General features: G+C 42.2%; 1 protein-coding gene and 1 long non-coding RNA gene across 3 annotated transcripts in view; one reads left to right on the top strand and one right to left on the bottom strand.

Annotated features, from left to right (window-relative positions):
* The window catches only part of LOC120490657 (uncharacterized), a 34,965-nt gene that overhangs the window by 8,718 nt on the left and 3,982 nt on the right, over positions 1-22,265 (top strand). For both annotated transcript variants that reach the window (XR_016147568.1, XR_016147567.1), the window contains 2 exons: positions 762-834; positions 21,825-22,239. This is a non-coding gene — a long non-coding RNA (uncharacterized LOC120490657). The remainder of the gene's footprint in view (positions 1-761; positions 835-21,824; positions 22,240-22,265) is intronic.
* On the bottom strand, positions 5,373-22,211 carry LOC120490655 (cholesterol 7-desaturase nvd). The gene is made up of 7 exons (XM_039687979.2): positions 21,788-22,211; positions 10,612-10,800; positions 9,613-9,791; positions 9,405-9,530; positions 8,318-8,437; positions 7,143-7,319; positions 5,373-5,747 (listed from the first exon to the last, which is right to left on the bottom strand). Exons 1-7 carry the CDS (start codon positions 22,209-22,211, stop codon positions 5,586-5,588), a joined length of 1,377 nt encoding a protein of 458 aa, XP_039543913.1. The 3' UTR covers positions 5,373-5,585.

Raw genomic sequence — 22,265 nt, 5'->3', positions numbered from 1 at the left:
ATTTTGGCAACGGGTTTTCCATGGGCAAGCACCGCTCACATTTATTTTCAAAAAAATTTCGGTGGCATCTGTTGTCAAGTTCAATAAATTAGTTCACAGTTGGAGTTCTCGTCCTGAGGCTAGTTAGCAAAAGCAAACAACAGGGCTATCGCAAGAATGGCAAGGAAAACAAGAATGAGGCAGCTGTGTTAAATTGCATTATCCAGCATTCCTTAATCTCATTCGTCAATTTGCACAAGCCTCCAAGGGAGTCTCAAATGAGTAACAACCGCACATATGACAATTATGAAGTTTTCTCTATAGGTCTCCCAGAGTAAAAGAGGGGTTTTCTGGCGACATACTAGGAGGCATTTAACACGGCTAGAGTCTGCAGCACTTTTGGCACTCTTTATGATCACAGTTCAGGAATTCCACGCGATGCTCGCCCGTGGAGCTGTACGATTCATTGCAAATTGGGCAATCGGTGGATTTGGAGCTCAGGCTGGCCATACTGTCCACACATGGTGGTCTCGAGCCATCAGATTCCTGGCTTATTCTTCTATATGTCATGCTGATCGTTCCATCTGTCGGAATTGGTTCTGGCTCGGTGCACGGAATTCCCTGTGGAATCTGTTCGCTGAAATGTTAAAAGAATCATCAAAAGAATCAAATCATACCACCGTTGCATCTGTGTTCAACATCACTGGACTTCCACTATTAACTCTTTTGCTTTATCGTGAAGGTTATTTAGAGGTAACAGAATAGTTTTGTCATTCTTTCAGAATCCCCATCAGGACCATCTGCCAGTGCTTGGACATGAGCCATTACGGAAGGTGATATAAAATCCGATGTCAGGTGAGTTACCTTCAGCTTCTTTATTGTCAGATCAGCATTCCCAAGGTCAGAAGCTGCACTCAGAGTCTCAGTACGTCAGCGCTTTAAAAAACTTGTCCTACTTCCAAAGAGCATGTGATCAAAGCAACATCACAGACACAGCCTGAAGTTAAAAACCTCTTGCGTTGTGCAATATCCTCATTCAGTCTATAAAGAAACAATGCCAAAGTGGCATTCTATTACAGCTGATCTTTTTTAATGTGAAACCTCTCTGAGATATGCAGTCCAGTTCAAATTAATATATATGAAATAGATCTGAGAACCAAACTAAATGGTCATGTACAGTCTATGAATATTACATCTCAGGCTAATGCAATAATGCAAATAATGCACATAATCAGTTCCCCAGAAACTTATTAGGTCTAATTTACATTTTACTGGCCTAAATGCTTTATCTGTTTGCAATGGCTCCTCCATTGTATAGATTGGACAGAGTTGTAATACAATATGCAATTTACTAATTTGCATTCAAGAACATCATTGCATATGCATTATCTCACATAGGCAGGCTAATACAAACTAAAAGGCATTGACAGTGCAAAAATGGGGTAAATAAATAAATAAAATAAATGTAAACAAATAAAGAAATCTTCAATTCATAACACACATACACACACATACACCGATTAGTTAAAACATTATGACCAACTAACATGCTGTCGGCCCTTCCGCCTGATGCCCAAACGACGCCGACCTGCCGAGGCATGGACTCTACAAGACCTTGACGGTATCCTGCACTCTCAGAAAAAAGGTACAAAAGCCATCACTGGGGCTGTACCTTTTCAAAAGGCAAAACTTTTGTCCATTTTAGGTACTAATATGTACATTTTAGGTACTAATACACTGTAAAAAATATTTTCAAGATTTGTTATCACAACATAATTTCTTTTGTCAAATCAACTTTATAATAATTTATTTAGTTGAGATAACTTATTATTTTGAGTTTTTGATAGTTAAATTAATCTACTTCATTGTATTAACTTAAGTTGATTAACTTCCAGTTCAATCAACTTAAAATTTTAAGGCAAACCAGGTTACTTACTTTTTTAAGTTAAACCATCAATATTTTTTTACAGTACATTTTAGGTGCTAATATGTAAATTTCGGGTGCTAATATGTACATTTTAGGTGCTAATATGGACATTTAGGTGCTAATATGTACATTTTAGGTGCTAATATGTACCATTAAAGTACCAATATGCACCCTTTAGGTACTTTTAAAAAGGTACAGCCCCAGTGACAGCTTTTGTACCTTCTTTTCTGAGAGTGTGTGGTTTTTGGCACCAAGACTTTAGCAGATCCTTCAAGTCCTGTAGGTTGCGAGGTGGAGCCGCCGTGGATCGAATTTCTTGGTCCAGCGCATCCCTCAGATGCACAATAGGATTCAGTTCTGGGAGATTTGGAGGCCAGAGCAACACTTTGAACTCTTCATCATGTTCCTCAAACCATTCTTGAACAATGTGTGCAATGTGCATTTTCCTGCTGAAAGATGCCACTTCCACCAGGGAACACCATTGTCATGCTGCAACCATGTTTAGGTGGCACGTGTCAAATTTACGTCCACATGAAAGGCCGGACCCTGGGTTTCCCAGCAGAACATTGCACAGAGCATCACACTCCCTCCACCACCAGATTGTTTCCGTCCCACATGTACACGACCATCCACATGATGTAAAAGAACACGCGACTCATGGACCAGGCAACCTTTTTCCACTGCCCCAAGGTCTAATTCCAACGCTCGCATGCCCAGGGGTCATCGTAGGAACTCTGATTGGTCTGTGGCTTCGCAGTCCCGTAGGCAGCAGTGTTGTTGACACATTCCTCCCATCATTAAAATCTTGCTGTGCCACATTAGACTTCTGTTGGCTCGGACCAGTCGGGGTAGCCTTAATTGCCCTTGTGCATCGATGAGCCTTAGGTGCCCAACACCCTGTCGCCGGTTTGGGGTTTGTCTCTGCTTTTACCACTGTTGGTAAATTCTCATCTCTACTGACCGGGAGCAACACACAAGCCTTATGTTTCAGAGCGACTCTGACACAGTTGTCTGGCCATATCAGTTTAGGCCTTGTCAAAGTGGCTCAGATCTTTATTTCTGTCCATTTCCATGCACCCAACACGTCGACTGGGGAAAAACGATTGTTTGCTTCCTATCTAATCTCCCCAGACCTTAATATGAGCCCTTGTTTAATTCACATTTAACTTGTTTAATTCACATTTATTTGTATATTGCTTTTCATCTCCTTGTTAGGAGATAATCAACGATATTCACTTCACCTTTGACTGGTCATAATTTTTTGGCTCAGTGTATACACTACCAGTTATAAAGAATAATTATAAAGCATGAAAGCATGATTTTTTTTAAAAATGACTTTTTAGAAAGAAGTCTCTTGTGCCTGCATTTATTTGATATATATATATATATATATATATATGTGTGTGTGTGTGTCTAAAAGAATCACTATTTAATTATAGATTATCTCATTCAGAGTCCCTAGAGCCTGTCAGCCTGTCACAGGGTCTGTCATAATTTTCCTGCCCTTGTTTTGCAGCAGCCAGCACAGAGAGGCTCAGTCTGTACACTACAGCCATGTTATTCTCTAGACACTGCAGGCACGACAGGAGATGAGCTGTTCAGAAGGCTTAATTGACCAGGCCGAAACATCTGCATACTAGCATATGTTTAGGGCAGTAACCCAGAATGATGATCGCTCCATCTAGATGACAATCAGGATGTATTAACAGGGCAAGACCATATGGTGCATGTCATAGACACATCCTATCTGTCACCATGGTCAAACATATTCATTAATGCCACTTAGTGTTATGAGACAGACAGTGGATGGAATCAGATGAACTGCACTGGAACTGAACTGCACTGCCGCAATGTCCCTTTTGAGTGGATAACCATTATTGATGGTAATTGATAGGAACTTGTCCAGTAATTGCACTACCTACTTGGCAGCTATTTGGTGGACACTAATTTCCACAGTGTGTTTTGGTCTATTGGATAATGGCAGGCGCCTTTAGTAACAAGCTTGGAGAATAAACAATTAATTACGGTGAAACCTGAAGAAGGGCAGTCAGCCAAGTCCTGTCAAAGTAAATAAAATATTAAGCTCTATCTATCTATCTATCTATCTATCTATCTATCTATCTATCTATCTATCTATCTATCTATCTATCTATCTATCTATCTATCTATCTATCTATCTATCTATCTATCTATCTATCTATCTATCTATCTATCTATCTATCTATCTATCTATCTATCTATCTATCTATCTGTTTTTAAATTATAAGAAATAATGTAAATGTATATACTTATATTATATATATTATATATTTATACATATATATGAAGAGTTCAGATGCAAAAGCCTCAAAATGCCATTTGAAATTTTCTTCTAAAATTATCATTTTTATCAAGCTTGTATATTTAAGTTCAGTAATTTCACTTAAATGCCAATGAAGATTACCTATTAATTGTCATTTAAGTGAAATTACTGAACTTAAATATACAAGCTTGATAAAAATGGTCATTCTAGAAGAAAATTTCAAATGGCATTTAGAGGCTTTTGCATCTGAACTCTTCATATATATATATACACTGTGTATATATATATATATATATATATATATATACACACACACACACACACACACAATTGTATTTATATTATAATTATATATTTATTTCCTACAGCATGATTCCTTAGAATAAGGCCCATTCACAAGAATGATAACTATAAAGATAACTGTAATGATAATAACTATATTAGCATCTACACTAGTGGACGATTTCGTTCTGTTTATTTCAAGTGTGTGGTACAGTTATGGGAAAAGTTATGTGCCAAAGTTATCGTGCAACAGTTCATGTATTTCCGTAATTCAAATTAAAAGATGAAACTAATATATTTAGTATATATAACAATATAGGGCCGACATTTCTGTATTTAAAATCCTTTTTTTTTTTTTTACTCTTTTAATGTAATATTCGAATTTTCTGAGATTTTGAATTTGGGGTTTTCATAAGCTATAAGCCATAGTCATCAAAATTATAACTTTTGCACAATATTCAAATTTTTCGAGCTTCATCTGTACGTATCTGGGGGCAGAGCAACACTCGTGCATTATTCAAGGTCCATCTAAGAGAACTTCTGGGATCTTCCTTTTGCATTCAGTGTGCACTGGTTTGTGTACAAGACCTGGTGCATCTGCAAAGACAAAGGCAATTCTGGGCTTTGGCTTATTGCTTAGTGAAGCTTAGAGGACTTTCAGACAGTCCAAACCCAAGACTGCAGTAGCGTGTAATTCTGCAATCAGAAAGCACAACTATTATTTACTGACAGATTGTCTGAGGCACTTTAACAAGGAGGAACGGTCCTTTCGATGAAAAACAAGTTACCTATTTTTAAACAACACACTTGGACAGACATTTATAAGCTCATACTTTTAAGATATGGAATAAAAAATAAAAGTGTAAAATCCCAATGCACATGCACTTTTATTATGCATTTGCTTTATTATTGTCTTTGCACATGTTTGTTTAAACAATGTTTTGTTAAAAAAGAACTGCAAAAGAAATACATAATTATAATTTTTGCATTATATATTTTTCTTTTTTTTAATAAACAAAATATCAGCTTCGGTTAAAAAAATATTGGTATTAATGGCCTTTTAGCAACCCATTTGGGCTGAAGCGTAGTTCATGTTCAGAAGTCCAGAGTGTCGTGCTGGTAACGCAGTTGAGGGCTGTTCTCGCTGTAGAACTGACTGAACCAGCGTCTGTGTTTCTGAATAGCAGAGTCTTCTTTCACGAGCATAGGTTTGGAGATGTACGTCTTGTTGTTCCAGATCATCACATCTCGTTCAAACTGTAACAGCAAAACCATGAGTTGAGATGAGTTGAGATCTCATACGCATCCCTTGCTTGGTATATTATAACTATACAAAACAGCATATTATTTTAGATATATTTTTTATACGTATACACATAAACACTGCCCTGCCCGGACAAAAAAAACAAAACGTCATGAAATAAAAAGGTGCGTAAATTTTATGCGTGTATTGACAATGCAAGAGTCCAGCACTCTGTAATGTCTCCTCCAGCACATGCCAAAGACTTGAAATCCCAAAGGAATTTAACATCTGGACTCAGAGGTGCCAATTCATGTGTGAAAATGATTATTCATGCTATTTCACAACCATTATTTTACAATCTAAACCTGATGACATTGTCATCCTGGGATATGGCCATGATGAGTCTTCCTACATGGTTGTTTAAGAAATGAAAAGCCAAAAACTACATCAGTTAGGGTTCGAAGAACTGTTGCCAAACATATCAGATGCTAGAAACATAATAATCACTGCAATAATGATCCAATCATAGACTCTTAAGCATTTGCCTAATCCAAATAGCAACTTTTTTTTTTTGATTGGTCAGTGTATATGTATATAAAATTCAAAAATCAAATACCATCAGCCTTTATTTCAAATAAATGCTGTTCTTTTGAACTTAATATTGATCAAAGAATCCTTAATAAATAACGGTTTTCACCAACATATTAGACAGCACAACTGTTTTCAACATCAATAATAATAAGAAATGTTTCTTGAGCAACAAATCAGCATATTAGAATGATGTATGAAGGATCATGTGACACTGAAGACTGGAGTAATGATGCTGAAAATTAAATTATATTTCAAAATTAGGCCTGTGATAAAATTAATTGTGATTAATCGCATCCAAAATAAAAGTCTGTGTTTACGTAATATATGTGTGTGTGCTGTATATAATTATTTTGTATATATAAATACCTATGCATGCATGTATATATTTAAGAATTATTTGCGCTTAAATTCTGTATTTATATATATAAATACATAATCTATTTGTATATAAATATAAATATTTTATATATGAATAACACATTTTCTTAAATATATACATGCATGTGTGTGTATTTATATATACAAAATAATTATATACAGCACACACAAATATATTATATAAACATAGACTTTTATTTTGGTTGTGATTAATCGCAATTAACTTTTGCACAGCCCTGTTCAAAATACATTAGAATAGAAAAGTTACATTAAATTGTAATAATATGTCATAATATTACTGCTTTTACTCAACAGTATATATATACTGTATATATAAAACAAAAACTTTTGAGCGGCAGTAAATGAATGAGAAACGTTTCAGAATACAACATGTAACAATGTTGTCAATTAATATTCAATACCAAATTTAAAAGCGTTACCTGGATGCACTCTGCACGAAGAATGAACTTGGGTACCAGGGGAGGGATGCTCTTCTGGTAGAAAATAGTGTGTGAAACACACTGCAGTAACGGCTCGACTGGGGTAACGCAGTGCATGATCACACCCCGACCCAAGAAACTGTGTTCAAAGAGCAGGAAAACCACACCTGGACCCACCTGCAGACATCAAATATATCATTCATATCATCAGGGAGTAAAATAACTGATAATCTATGCTGCACTCAGCTGCATAAGACCAGATCAAATTGATTAATTCACATAAATCACAACTAAAATCTTCCCTAATACAGATAGATTTTGCTTCTCACGCCTATAGCTCTTTCCACCATCAAAGATTCAGTCTCTTTTTAACTTCAACCCTCAAGTGAAGATCAAGAACAGCCTTGAATTACAACTGTTTTCACACATGCCATCAGGACTATTCACCGTCACTATGGTGACAAGACCTTTCCTTTTCACACAGCACAAAAAGAAAAATGTTGCACAACTGACCATGAAGGAAAATTATGGCATTAAAACTTGGACTGCTACTTAGACACGATTCACGAAAACAAACAAAACATATTTGATTACACTTTACTATAGGCTTCTATACTTTAACATTAGTTCATGCGTATAACAATATTTTTAGAACATTCATTTACTTTGGCTAATGTTAATTTAATTTACATGCTAATGTAATACGAACAAACATATTTTAACAATGAAAAATTGTATATTAATAACTTGATGCTAACCTTAGATAATGTACAAAAAGGTATTAGTAAGAAGTGTAACAATTTGTGAATTCAGTTTCACAAGCACAGAATCTGAATTATTTAACCCATAATGCGTGATTCATGAAGAAAATAATCTACATTGAGTGCACTGTACAACAAAAGCCTCTCATTTGTAAACCTGACATCCCACATAAATGAACAAAATCGAGCGCACATACACACAAACTTAATTTACATAAAAGCATGCTCTGTACGCTCTCGCCTAACTACTTAAGATGCAGCGAACTACCCTTAGAACATACAGATCAAGACACTACTGTTGTGTTCAAGAGCATCCATGACTTTCTATCCATTCTTCTAATCAGTAAGTCTCCTGACGTCTCTCTCGGTCTGCATAGCTCACACATGCCCTCTAGATGACAATTCAGTCATTACCTGTCTGGCCTTGACGTCCAAATCAAGAAGAGGCCAGTGGCGACCGAACACAGTGAGAGCGTGTCTCACCAACATCTGCGAGCAGTGCTCGTTCGGCTCAACCTCGGCTTTCCACTCCACCTGGGAAATACACAAATCAAGTCATAAAGATTTGGAAAAACATGAAGTTGAGTAAATAATGTTTAACCAAGATGTTTCAAACCTGTTATGAGTTTCTTTTTGAAGGCACCCATTGACTTTTCCCATAATATGGAAGTCAATAGCTAGTTACAGACATTCTTCAAAACATCTTAATTTTGTGTTCAACAGAAGAAAGAAACTCTTTCAGGTTTTGGAATTTGAGGTTAAGTAAATAATGAGAGAATTTTCATTTATGGGGGAACTATCCCTTTAAGATTAAATGGAAAATGGGGTTAAATTAGCTCTTTAAAAAAAAAAAAATTCAATCCACTGAGACATTTATTTCACATATGCAAAGCCAATCCTAACATAATTAACATATTTTTTCTTAAATGTACAGTGACAAAACAGTTAATTAAATTTGGACAGTTATTGATAAAAGACATCTTGAACAGCATTATAAATTGGATTATATAAATAAAATGCAATAAAAGTGCCGTTATAAGGCTCCTTTAACCAAGTAGCAAACTCAACACACATAGACACAAGGAAGTCTTTTTTTAACACAAGAGTGGAGCTAACAAGATATTGTAGATTTTTATGGTTTTACGATAGTGTTATCCATATTAATTCAACCACGTATCCTAGTTTTTTGTTGCATAATGAGATAAAAACGTTTGACCAGGGTTTTTATCATAAACTAAATAAAAACTAAAACCATAAAAAACGCTAACTAAATATCAGCTAGTTTCCAAAGCAACATTTCTCATTTTCATTTACTTTAACTTGAGGTAATAAAATACCTAAAACTAAATAAAACTATTAAAAACCACAAAAAATTACTTAAACTTGAACTAAAGTGAGAAAATAAAAAAATCTAATTAGAAATATGAACTAAATTGATAATAGTATATCAGTTATGCTAAAATAACACTGCTGTTGACAATGTCTATGTGAGGGATCAAACCTTCCAGTCATGCCGTATAAACTCCCAGGTCTTGCTGTTAGTATAGCGCAGGTCAACTCCACTGACGATACCCGGAGTGTGCAAATGAGCCAAGTGCGCGATGTCCGCAGCATTCTCTGGAATCTCCTGAGAAAAGACACAACCAAAAGAGACTGTTAGATACAAACACTATAATTACATCTGAGATGGATTACTTATGCTGTCTCACCTCAATGTGTGCATTAATGAAGTGTTCGGTACGACCGCGGTACACCCATTCCCCGCGGGTGATCTCGCTCTGTTCTGGAACTCTCCAGCTGGGCTCGAGCCCGTCACAGTGAAACCACACCAAAACCAGCCCGTTGATCTCACGGCTGAGCCAACACCGCACCTTCGCAAACTCGGGCACTAAAAACAATCCAAACAAATGTCAAATACACTATTGATTATTTTTTACCATTATTTAGCAAGGATGCATTTCTGTCATGGCAACTCTATTTTTTGGTGTGTTTGGCATTGCAATTGATATGACATTGTTGATATGTTAGGTCTTGGCGGAATAGGTCTACTTCACTGCTGCTGTTGGTTATTGCTAGTTCTACTGCTAATACTTACACAACACGCTGTTATGAGCAAGTTAAACATGCTGCTGCTGTACAATATAGCATACATGAATTAACAATAGCAGATCTATACAGGTGGAGCTGGGGAAGGTGGGTTTCTGAATGAAACCGTCTAGTTTTGAAATGCTGAACTATAATTTTAAGCTTGAGCAGCAAGCTTATTGGCTACTGATACAGCAGGAAGCCATGAACCGATCAGCTGTGCCCTATAGACCCCTTTACATATATGGCTTGGCTAAATTAAACCAGTATTTCTACTTGACATTGTGCAGTGTTTACTACAGTAAAGTGGATCAGGAAGTCTGAGTGAGTGGAGGCGGGGCTTATCTGCATAATCAAGAAAAATAAAGCAAGGGTGTAGAGTTCCATTCAAGCTATTTTAAGGCATGAAGACATTTATTTTCCAAAGGATGAAATACGTCATTTTTCACTAAAACATTTCACTAAAATTCTGTTTTTACTGTATTTAAAAAAGAAGAACTTGTAAGTATCATTCATATCAACTCATAGACAAAGTTATATGCAACAAAAACGGTACAGTCATCAAATCATAAACATAAAAAACACGTCTTAAAAATGTCTTAATTTCTTTTCGGATCCCTTACCTTTATCTGCATATGGAATCTTGACACATTTCCCATCTACCCCACGGAACTGCCACCCGTGGAATGGGCATTCAATGCAGCCCCCTACGACTCGCCCCCCTACAGCAAGGTTGGCACCCAAGTGGGGACAGTAAGCATCCACCACATAGGCTTTGCCATCCTGCCCACGGAACACCGCCACCTGCTGTCCTGGAGAAAAATACAACTAAATGTCATTTCATTTTTCCTTTAACAGTAAAAATAGTATTATACTGTATGCTGCAATTGGTTACAATAAACTGAAGGGGGAAGTATTGGTCTTTCTCAAAAAGAACGAAGAGACTTCTTCAGGTAAAAAGTGCAGTAAGCGATTTCTGAGAATCATTGTTGAACACAGTAGATATTTAAATCAACCATAACAAACACACGCCTGCCTTCATTGCTCCGCCCCCAAAGTGCACGAACACACAATGCAAGAGCGAATGTCTCTTTATCATAGCTTGTTCAAACCGTTGCTTGTAAGTTAATTTTCAGTTCTACCTTGACATTAAAAACCATGTTACTCACATATGGAGCAAAAACAACTTGTTTCAGGCCTTCCCGTTTAGGACTCTCCAGTGCTGGAAAGCTTTTCTAATATTAACGCAGGTTCAAGCCCTTGCCTGATCATAACCCTTCTTTTGCCAGTGATATTCCCCTGACCATTTCTCTTTTGTAATGTCTTTTAGCCGTCTTTCTTTCAAAAAGTTTTTCTTCAAATCTCCCTCTATGTCCTACACATCTTGAGTGTACACATCCCTGATTGACACGTTTTTGTGGTGCTCCACTTTCAACAGCGTTTTTCAGAAATCACTTCCTGCACTTTTATTTGGGTAACTGGTAACTGCCACAGACTGTCATTCTGAAAGAATCTTTTAGAAAGGGTCTGGCCTGTTTTTTTATGCCCAAAAGTCCAAACACAGAGCGGGGAGGAGGTTTGCAGTATAATAATAACTACCCAGAATAATTGACATTTCATGTCACATCAATGTGTGACACTGGTCTGGATTTTTCTATTACGTCTCAGTACATCGTCCTATATCATGATCCAAATGGAAAAGTTAATAATTAATTAAAAACCAACAGCAAAGTATGTCAGTTAATAATCAGGCCTGTTGTTTGTCTGCCAAGCTGCAGTTTTTATATAACCAGGAATAGGCGTAGCAACATTCAAGATTGTAAAATCCAGGGACTGTTTGCGCCAGCTGTGAGACAGTTACAACTGAGCCTTTTTGATATAAAAGGACACTAAGTTACAACTTTCACACTATATATTTGCACCATTAAACAGATTGAATTCTTTAGACAAATGATAATGCTGACATTTACACTCGCTTACATTCAAAGAGAAAGAACTGTGTGCATCTGTCCGTGTTGTGCATGTCATAATCAATACATGTCATTTCTTATGTTTCTTGTATCAGTACCTATTTATTTGTCCTTATTCATTTTATTTCAACACAGTTTATTAATATTATTTACATAAAAAAACATTTTTAACATGTGCTATGTAATATATTATATCTTATATACCAGATATCTTTATCTGGAAAGCATCTGCTGTTTACTAACATCTGAAGTTCTCTTACGAGAGGTTCTCTCGTATTGCGTAAGCTAGCTTACGCTACGGGAAAGATTCATCTTTGCTGAGAAGTTGAAGCCAAAAAATTATTCCATAATTTTGTAATCATTGTCAACGCAGTCTCTTCTGAGGCAGACCATGAGCGGGCTAGCTAGCGGCTCATTGGTTCGCTTAGAGAGAATGCACGAACCTATGGGAGAGCGGCGCTGAGTCCGCGGCCAATGAGCGGACGGCGCTCGCTTACTGCGTCACAGCCCGCCAAAAGGGGCGTGGCTACAGTGTATAAAGGTCGCTCTCCCAGCTCGTTCGTCGATTCTGTTCATTTCAGCGAGCTACACGCATCCGCTGTCCTGGGAAGAAGCCGCCGTCGTTGAGAAGGCACCGTCTAGCGAGCTCCGGAGTCTGAGGAAGCCGGCCGTCTGCCACCTTCAGCCGCCCAGCAAGCTAGCGCCATCCGACGCGTATCCTTTTTACTATTCCATATTCCTAAAAGAGCCGAGCGTCTTTTTCAAGATGCCTCGTATTTCCTGCGGCTCATGCCGCTCTTCACTCGAGGAAGGAGACCGCTTCTGCGTTCTCTGTTTCGGAGTGGAACACGCAGAGCTCGCCCTCGCCAACGGAGGATGCGACCACTGCGAGGACCTGCCTCCGTCTTCCCTGCGGGCTCGACTACAGGCAGTCAGAACCGCTCCCGCGCCGCCTCTCACTTCGCCGCGGAAGAAGAAACGCCGCTCCCAGAGGCCGCCGGAGCCCCCTGCGGATCCATGTGGGCCGCCGCCCACCGACCGCTCTCCCTCTCCGCCCCTGCCGGACTTACAGTTGCCGCCGTATGGCCGCTCTGTCGCCTCCGACGACACCGCGGATGAGAAGGACTCTTGTTCGCTGCACCCTTCTGACAGCGAGGATTGGTCGTCGATCGGCTCATCGACGAGAGAGTCTGCGGGGACCCGCGCCGGCATCGAGGAGGGACTTTCGCGCCTCCTTTCGCAGGCCATCCACCGCCTGGGTCTCGAGTGGTCTCCTCCCCCAGAGCAACCACCGAACCGGCGCCCGGCCCCCGCCTGCAGCCGGGCTGCACCATTCCTGCCTGAGCTTCACTTCGAGCTCACTAAATCCTGGAATGCCCCTCTTTCGGCTCTTATCCGCTCCGAGGGGTCCGCTTCGCTCAGTGGACGGAGCCGCCGAGATGAGTTATACTGCCATGCTGCCCGCGCCTTTGACGCCGCCGAACAGGCCGCCTCAGCGCTGCATTCCATCCAGGCGCTCCAGAGCGACATCTCGTGCGAGATGGCGAACAGCGGTAGGAACCCGCCCATCCTTTCGGATCTGAGAAGCGCGACGGATCTTTCCCTTCGCGCCACTAAAGCCGCCGCACAAGCCTTGGGAAAATGCATGGCCGCCCTCGTTGTCACTGAGAGACACTTGTGGCTCACGCTCACCGATATGGGAGATTCAGAACGCGCCCTGTTCCTCAACGCGCCTATATCTCCTACCGGGCTCTTCGGATCTGCCGTCACGGGCATCGTTGACCGCTTCTCCGAGGTTCAGAAAGCGACTCAGGCCATGAATCTGTTCTTGCCCCGCCGCTCTAGTTCTTCGACAGGCCGCTCTCACGAGCCTCCTGCCAGAACCCCACAACAGCGCCCGCCTCAGCAAGCTCAGCAGCGCCTGCCTCAGCAAGCTCAGCAGCCCCAGCGTAGACAGGGCGGCCGCCCTCGCTCTCGCTCAGACAGCCGCCGCAGACAGCCTCCTCCAGGGGGCCTCGACCCAAGATCGCGCTGAGGCCCGATCAACTGAAGTCTGCCTAGCACAGCTGAGAAAAGGACGGCTTTCTCCCGCTGCGGCCGGATCGCCGTAAAAGCTTCGCCCACTGTTAGTCCCCGTTTCACCGCTGACTGCAGTAGTGTCTACCGCCACAAACAAGCCGGTTTCCCTGCCCGCTTGCGAGCGTCTAAATGCCGTTTTCACGGCTACCCAGAGAGTTCACAAAAAGAGCATAAAAGCCTCAAGTGTAATAAATGTGCCCACAAGCTGTGCTCACGTACACACACAAGCACCTTATGCCCAGGGTCTCACAGAGCCCATTCTCACGGAGCGAGCACTTCCGCTCCAGTAGCAGAGAACATAAGCACGCCCACGAGCCCGTGCGCGTGTCCCCCCTCTGCCCGCTCTGTCACATGGCCCATAAAACTCCTCTCTGAGTGTAAGTCCCGTTGCCACCCACATTATAAGCGTGCCCACACACAGTGTCCAGCCCGCGATGTGCAGCAATCAGGGCGAAATATCCATTCAACCGCTTACGAAGCGTGGGAAGCCATCCCCGGCATCTCCCCGTGGGTTTTTAGCATAATAAAGAATGGTTATCGATTACAGTTTCGTCGCCGCCCGCCACGCTCGCGCGTGCGGCTCGAATCCACTGTCAGCTGCCCGCTATGAACACGCTTCGCTTAGAAATAGCCAAGCTACTGCAGAAGGGCGCTATAGAGAGAGTCCCACCATCTATGACCGAGTCGGGGTGTTTACGGCCGTTATTTTCTGGTTCCCTAGAAAGACGGCGGCCTCAGGCCGATCTTAGATCTCAGGGCTTTGAACAAAGCGCTCATTAGAGACCGTTCAAAATGCTCACAGTCAGGAAACTCCTCGCGCACGTCCGCCAGGGGGACTGGTTCATCTCTCTAGACCTGAAAGACGCATATTTTCAGATCCAGATAAGCCCTCATCACAGGCCATTCCTACGTTTCGCCTTCGAGGGCCAAGTTTATCAGTATGCCGTTCTCCCGTTCGGCCTATCCTTAGCACCCCGTACGTTCACGAAGTGCATGGATACAGCGCTCGCCCCCCTGCTAAGTCAAGGGCTGCGCATACTGAATTATCTGGACGAATGGCTGAGTCTAGCAGATTCCCAGACGGAGCTGCTGTCGCACTGCACAGTTCTCCTCTACCATCTGGAAGCGCTGGGACTCTCTGTCTACTGGACAAAGAGCTCTCTCCAGCCCAGTCAAACTATTTCGTTCCTTGGAATAGATTTGAACGCTATCACGATGACGGCTCGCTCATCCACACAGCGCGCGCGCCGTGTTCAGCGACTGGCCGCCTCGTTTCAGATGGGTACCCATACATCCCTGAAATCGCTTCAGAGGATGCTGGGTCATATGGCTTCAGCCTCCGCTGTGCTACAGCTGGGTCTTCTGCACATGCGCCCCCTTCAACTCTGGTTAAAGAGCCGCGTATCCCACCACGAGTGGACGACGGGCCGCCAGATGATCAGGATTACTCAGACATGTATCACTGCACTGCAGCCATGGGCAGTAAGCGAGTGGTTTCAGAGGGGCGTTACCATGGGAACCTTCTCTCGCCGGAAAGTTATCTCGACAAACGCATCCAACTCGGGTTGGGGAGCGGTTTGCGAGGGCTCACCGGCCGCCGGCCAGTGGTCGAGCCACGAGAGTTCCTTACACATAAACTGTCTGGAAATGATCGCGGTCGAGAACGCGCTGCTATGCTTCCTCCCGTGCATAAACGGTCACCACGTCCTGATTCGCTCCGACTATATGGCCGTGGTATCATACATCAACCGTCAGGGCGGCGTCAGATCCTAGAATCTCTTCATCTGACACGCCGCATCCTATTGTGGTCCCAGAGTCACCTGCTATCGCTCAGAGCGACGCACGTGCCGGGCCATCTGAACGACGGTCCAGACAGGCTGTCCAGGAACCTGGTCTCCCCCGGAGAATGGTCCCTGCACACTCAAACAGTCCAAACACTGTGGCGCCTATTCGGCAGAGCGGAGATAGATCTTTTCGCGTCAGAAGAGAACGCTCACTGCCCAATATTCTTTTCAAGAGCGAGGACGCGCTAGCCCAGGATTGGCCCCGCCGCCCGCTCTATGCTTTTCCCCCGATTTCTCTGCTACCGCAGGTCATTCAGAGAATCAGGGACTCACGCCACTCGGTGCTCCTCATAGCCCCGCGCTGGGAGAATCAGATTGGTTCCCGGAGCTAACGCGGCTGTCACAGACAGCCCCGTGGCCCATTCCAATCAGAGCAGATCTCCTCACTCAAGCCCGCGGCTCGATCTGGCATCCCCATCCACAGCGCTGGGCGCTCCATGCATGGGTGACCAACGACTACGCGTCGAATTGCCAGAAGGGGTTTTGAACACGATCAAACACGCCAGAGCGGATTCTACCAGAAAGCTCTATGCTGCAAAATGGTCTGTGTTCTCCAAATGGTGCACCGACATGAATTTGGACCCACGGACGTGCGAGGTTTCGTCTTTGCTAGTGTTCCTTCAGGAGTTGCTGGATAAGGGCAGGTCCCCATCCACTCTTAAGGTTTACGTGGCAGCCGTCGCGGCGTTCGCTGAACCCCGGCGCGCCCAGTCTCTGGGCAAAGACGAGCTAATCATCCGCTTCCTCAGGGGAGCCAGAAGGATGAACCCCCCTCGCCCCCCCCCTACGGTGCCGGTCTGGGATCTTTCTATAGTTCTAGAAGCTCTGAAAGCCCCACCGTTTGAACCACTTGAGTCCGTGGAGCTAATACCTCTCGTTAAAAACCGTTCTTCTGACGGCTCTCGCCTCAGTAAAACGTGTGGGGGACATTTACGCGCTGTCTTCGAGCGCCGCGTGCCTAGAGTTTGGACCGAGTGACTCCATAGTCATTCTAAAGCCTAGACACGGTTATGTTCCAATAGCGATTGGTACCCCTTTCAGGGCGCAAGTGATCTCTCTATCGGCGCTGCCTGCATCCGATAGCGAACGTGACGCTGACCGCCTCTGCCCGGTTCGGGCTATCAGAGTGTACACTACACGCGTTGCCGCGTTCAGACGCTCGGAGCAGCTGTTTGTGTCGTTCGGTGGCCGCACTAAGGGACTAGCCGCCTCGAAACAGACCCTATCCAGGTGGATAGTAGACGCGATTGCCTCTGCTTATGCCGCTTAAGACCTGCCTTGCCCTCTGGGCATCAGGGCTCATTCCACCAGAGGCATGGCCTCATCGTGGGCATGGTCCTGCGGGATTTCCATCCACGACATTTGTGTGGCTGCGGGATGGGCCTCCCCCTCCACCTTTGTCAGATTTTACAACTTGGAAGTTCCAGCCTTACAGGCTAAAATTCTGGCGGTCTAGTACTCACAGCCCTCCTATAGAAGCCGCACTATCGGGAGTTCCATCACAACCGGCTCACCCCTTGTGTTCCCCTATGTGCTTATGCATTAGCCTACACATCACGGCCCGCCTTCGCCGGCCGCCTTGGGCGTTTTTGCACTAGATAGTAACGGCCGCTATGCTGGCCGCCGTATTATCTTCATCCACTTATAGATTCCCCCGGTGTTCCCCTGGGATGCTTAGTGGTTACTTAGCGCGCACGGCGTTGACCAGGTGTTCCCGTAGCGTAAGCTAGCTTACGCAATACGAGAGAACCTCTCGTAAGAGAACGAATCGGTTACCTAACGTAACCTCGGTTCTCTCTAGATGAGGGAACGAGTATTGCGTTCCCGGCCGTGCTTGCGCCACTAGCGTTTCGCTTCATGCTACAGAATCAACGAACGAGCTGGGAGAGCGACCTTTATACACTGTAGCCACGCCCCTTTTGGCGGGCTGTGACGCAGTAAGCGAGCGCCGTCCGCTCATTGGCCGCGGACTCAGCGCCGCTCTCCCATAGGTTCGTGCATTCTCTCTGAGCGAACCAATGAGCCGCTAGCTAGCCCGCTCATGGTCTGCCTCAGAAGAGACTGCGTTGACAATGATTACAAAATTATGGAATAATTTTTTGGCTTCAACTTCTCAGCAAAGATGAATCTTTCCCGTAGCGTAAGCTAGCTTACGCAATACTCGTTCCCTCATCTAGAGAGAACCGAGGTTACGTTAGGTAACCGATTCGTTTTACATACATTCTAAATCTGACAGGAATCATCCTAGACGTATTACAGATGAGCAAGCACTCTAAAAAAATATGTCTTCCAGATGTAAACACGCCACACATCAATTAGTCTTTGTGATGTACGTGTGCAATCAGGTTTGATTAAGTATCGTATTTAATGGAAACTTATTTTTACCGTTTACTGAAATTCAACTGAAATTCACAGCTTTTCAACACAACTTCTGCTTAGGTATTTGAAGGCTGCTTTTAGATCAGCGATGGTAAATGTCATATTATGTGACTACTTATTACTTTCAACCAACTACATTCTGCCTTACAAACAAATGGTGCAACAGAATAAAGTACAAAGTTGGTTACAAACTAGCAAGTAGTTATAAGCCTCTAGTATGGATTTTATGTTCCAATTTAAGAAACTTACGAACTGCCCTGATTTGCACAGTCATTCTTACACCTCAGGTCTACAGCGACAGTATCGGAAAACTCACTTTCTGTTATGCTGACCTGAGGGCTTTTATTTGCCTGCAGTGCAGAGCCCCTGAAAAAAAGCTCCTACACTCAGATTACGAAACGGCACAAAAGAAAATGGCAGTGGAAACCAACAAACATTATGGCTGATAATAGCAAATGGTAACAATTATGTGTGTAAAAATACTCTGTATAGTCCTAAACAGCAAATACGAACAAGAAATAGCCTAAGCCAATATGAAGAGGTCAGACATTAAAATCGTATAATATATAGACCGAGGGCCGTGTGTTTGAGCTGAGGCAGCATATCAGTTATCTGATATGATTCCTATGAGACATATAGCTGATATGTATAGAGCAAAGGCAGAGTGTTTGAGCTGAGTCTGTTATCTGATATGATTCTTGTGGGACATCTAGCCGATAGGCCATTTAACTAAAGTTTTATCAAATGCACATCAATATGCTGTAGCAGTAAGTAACTGCATGCAATTAAACGTTGTGCCCTTTGAGATCACTAAAGAAAACCAAATTTAGCTGTGTCACCTGACCTCTGCTTTTTAGTCTGTGGGTTTGTGATAGCATCAAGAAAGCATATAACCACATATGTCTTTTACATTTGGCAAACATGGGTCACCCTGATATCATCTTCACTTTAGCATACTTTTAAAAAGAGTGCTTATTATGGAAATAATCTACTTTAAAATAAAATTCAGTACAAACTGAATGTTATGTTTTCAGACACTTAATTAATTAAGTAAATTATCGGCAAATTTTTTTTAAAAAGTGAAGTACTCCTTTAAAGGTGTGGACATCCTTTAGGAGTAGTTCACTTAAAAAAAAAAACTTTCGCTGATAATTTACTCACCCCCATGTCATCCAAGATGTCCACTCCTTTAAAGGAGTAGTTCACTTTAAAAAAAAACTTTTGCTGATAATTTACTCACCCCCATGTCATCCAAGATATCCATGTCATTCTTTCTTCAGTAGAAAAGAAATTAAGGGTTTTGTTGAAAACATTCCAGGATTTTCTCCATATAATGGACTTCATTGGGAACCAAATGGTTTAAGGTCCAAATGAGAATTTCAGTGCAGCTTCAAAGGGCTTTAAACGACACCAGACGATGAATAAGGGTCTTTTCTTAGACCCTTCGAGTCATGACTCAAAAAAAGATTTGTTCATTTTGATGAACGAGTTTACGAACGCTCATCACAGAACAGAGCAAGGCGAGCATTTGTGCTTATAAAACTTAAACTTTTTTATTTATTTTTTAAATGAGAGATCGATTCGCTCGAATCAATTCTTTGCGTATACATTTGGTCAGTGCTATGAAACTCTTCCCCCACACTGATGCAGATTTGTGGGGCCCAGGGGGGTGTTTAAAAGAAGAGTTTTATGAAGGTGTGGCTGAACCTTAACTTTTACAAAGAATATCTCTTGAGGTTTGAGATTTTGAGCTTTGTAACTGTGCTGATCTTATACTTGCACTTACAGCTACATAACATACTGAAATAAAAAGAAAACAAGAAATTGCATCATATGACCCCTAAGGAACAGTCAGGGTAGGCCTACTCTCTTTAAGTGGCTTTTTATTTTATTAATATTATATTATCAGCAAGTAAGACTTGACGTACACTACAAGTGCACATTTTAAAACATAATGATTTAAAATGTACTTGAAAGTTCAGTCAGAGTGCCTCACTGAGGTTCAAATGTGGATTAGTGATTAGTCTGAAACACAATGCAATTTCATTTAAGATTTTTGGTGGTGACAGTCCAGGTTTTATAATAGTAATCAAGAGAGGAAAAGGGCATTGCAGGTTTGACAGTCTCTAGGTTGCAAAAAGCACAACAGTGTTTCTTTGTATTCCAAAGACAAACCTACAAAGGTGTTTTTGTTTGGTTTTCATTGAAAACCCAAAGGTCTCAGCAACATGATAGGACAGCAACTCAGCTAAGCAACAGTCACTTAAACATAACAAAAAGCCAAGCTGAGAATCAAAAGACAAAGACTTTGAAATGTTGGACGTACAGAAGAGTTTAGCTCTGATCACGACCTTTTGAAGCATCTTCCTCAACCCTTTTAACTTTGCACTCTCATAACCCAGAACCCTGATCATCTCTCAAAAGGTTCTTAATAACTTTGCTGATTTTCCATCAGAAAAGGATAAAACAAATTATAGGCTATTGGCTGCATATATGCTTCAACATACAGTTTACAACATGTGGTTGTAACCTGTGAAATATAACCCATATAGGTTCAACTTTTGAATTGTTCAAATTAGTGTTTCCTGTTCTTGTCACCATTTTTTTCAAGCTTTCTCCATTTTAACACTTCATTTAAATAGTCCTGCAATGTGTAAAACCGTTTTTAAGTACAAATACATATAGTCTCTCAATTTATGAGATCATAAAAATTACTTTTCTAATAATCACACAATAATAGCTGTTTAAAAAGATGAAGTAATAGCACTGCAGGGAATCGGGGAAATGACTTCGTTTCTGTTCTTGGATTGACCTGAAAACATATCTGGCTACAAAACAGTGAATGGAGAGCTATTTTAGTCCCAAACCCCCGTCTGCATCTGCGCAGCACTGGAAGGAAGACACATGGATGAAAATATGCAGAGAGAATATAGGGAAACAGTAACGGTCTGTAATTCATTAGGCCAATCATTTTTAACTGTTCAGTCTAATAAATGTAGCTATTCCTACATATAATGGCAAGCTATTTTTACTTTAAATCATTGCCAGGACACGATGTTTTGATATCGACAATTCAATTTTCACAAGCTAAAATGTATTCTTGATATTAGGAATGGAGTTTTTAGAAGCAAATGCAATTCTTGATATCATCAATTTGTAGCCTATCTTAAGTTACAAGTTTTTAATGATAAAAGGGCGCAAAAGCTACAGCTAGCCTATCAAAAATGTGTTTCGCGAGAAATTGCAAGTAGATCAACTTTTAAAAAGCTCCTCGCAAAACGCATTTCTGTGACGCATGCGTATGCTATAGTTTTACAACATTGCGTAACGTTACAACATTTACGTGTCCCGTGATTTTTAATGATGATGTTCTTCCCCCACGTTCTAATTTAATAACGTTTTATATGCCTTCTGTGCGACTGTTTGTGATCTCATGACACTTTAACAGTTCCAAAAAAATCTAAATAAAATTGTAGGACATTGCCTGCGATTTCATTTACCATCTTTGGCGGTTGTTATACACATACCTAACACTGTCACACTCTTCACATCTCCTCTCTCCAGCATGTGAGAGTCTAAAACCCGGTACCAGCCGTTTGGATAAACTGGAGGTAATTCTCCAGTCTTCCGTCGCCGCCGCACCTCGTTGGCAGCCTGGGCACGAGAGCGCCCGTCCTCCGCAATGTACCCCACCTCATCCACACCGCGGAGCAGCTCCAGAGGAGCGAATAACAGTCTGTACAACCAGCCCATCGCGAGGAGGAACACGCCTGTGAAGATGCAGGCTGCCGCGCGTGTAGGGGCTCCGGCTAGCCCGGTTCTCCTCCACAGTTCTGGGTATCCGAAGAGCGTGTCTGATGGATCTTGGACGAGCATGACAAAAATAGCGGTGAGACCGATCGCGGCCACCGCAGCCGCCTTGAACATCAGTGATGCCCGTGAATTCTCCATGACACCTGCGATGTCACACACTCTGACAGTCAGTGCTTTCGATAATCCCTCCTT

This window comes from Pimephales promelas, chromosome 19, assembly GCF_988280905.1.
Source record: "Pimephales promelas chromosome 19, fPimPro1.hap1.1, whole genome shotgun sequence".
Classification (NCBI taxonomy): domain Eukaryota; kingdom Metazoa; phylum Chordata; class Actinopteri; order Cypriniformes; family Leuciscidae; genus Pimephales; species Pimephales promelas.
This window is presented reverse-complemented; position numbering and strand designations above follow the sequence as displayed.

What these genes read in the sequence shown, in the direction of transcription:
- LOC120490655 (XM_039687979.2), bottom strand. Translation starts at nt 22,211, where the DNA reads ATGGAGAATTCACGGGCATCACTGATGTTCAAGGCGGCTGCGGTGGCC. An exon ending in GAAGAGTGTGACAGTGTTAG is followed by an intron (nt 10,801 to 21,787) that starts GTATGTGTATAA and finishes ATTTTTCTCCAG; the next exon opens with GACAGCAGGTGGCGGTGTTC. An exon ending in TCATTAATGCACACATTGAG is followed by an intron (nt 9,531 to 9,612) that starts GTGAGACAGCAT and finishes GTCTTTTCTCAG; the next exon opens with GAGATTCCAGAGAATGCTGC.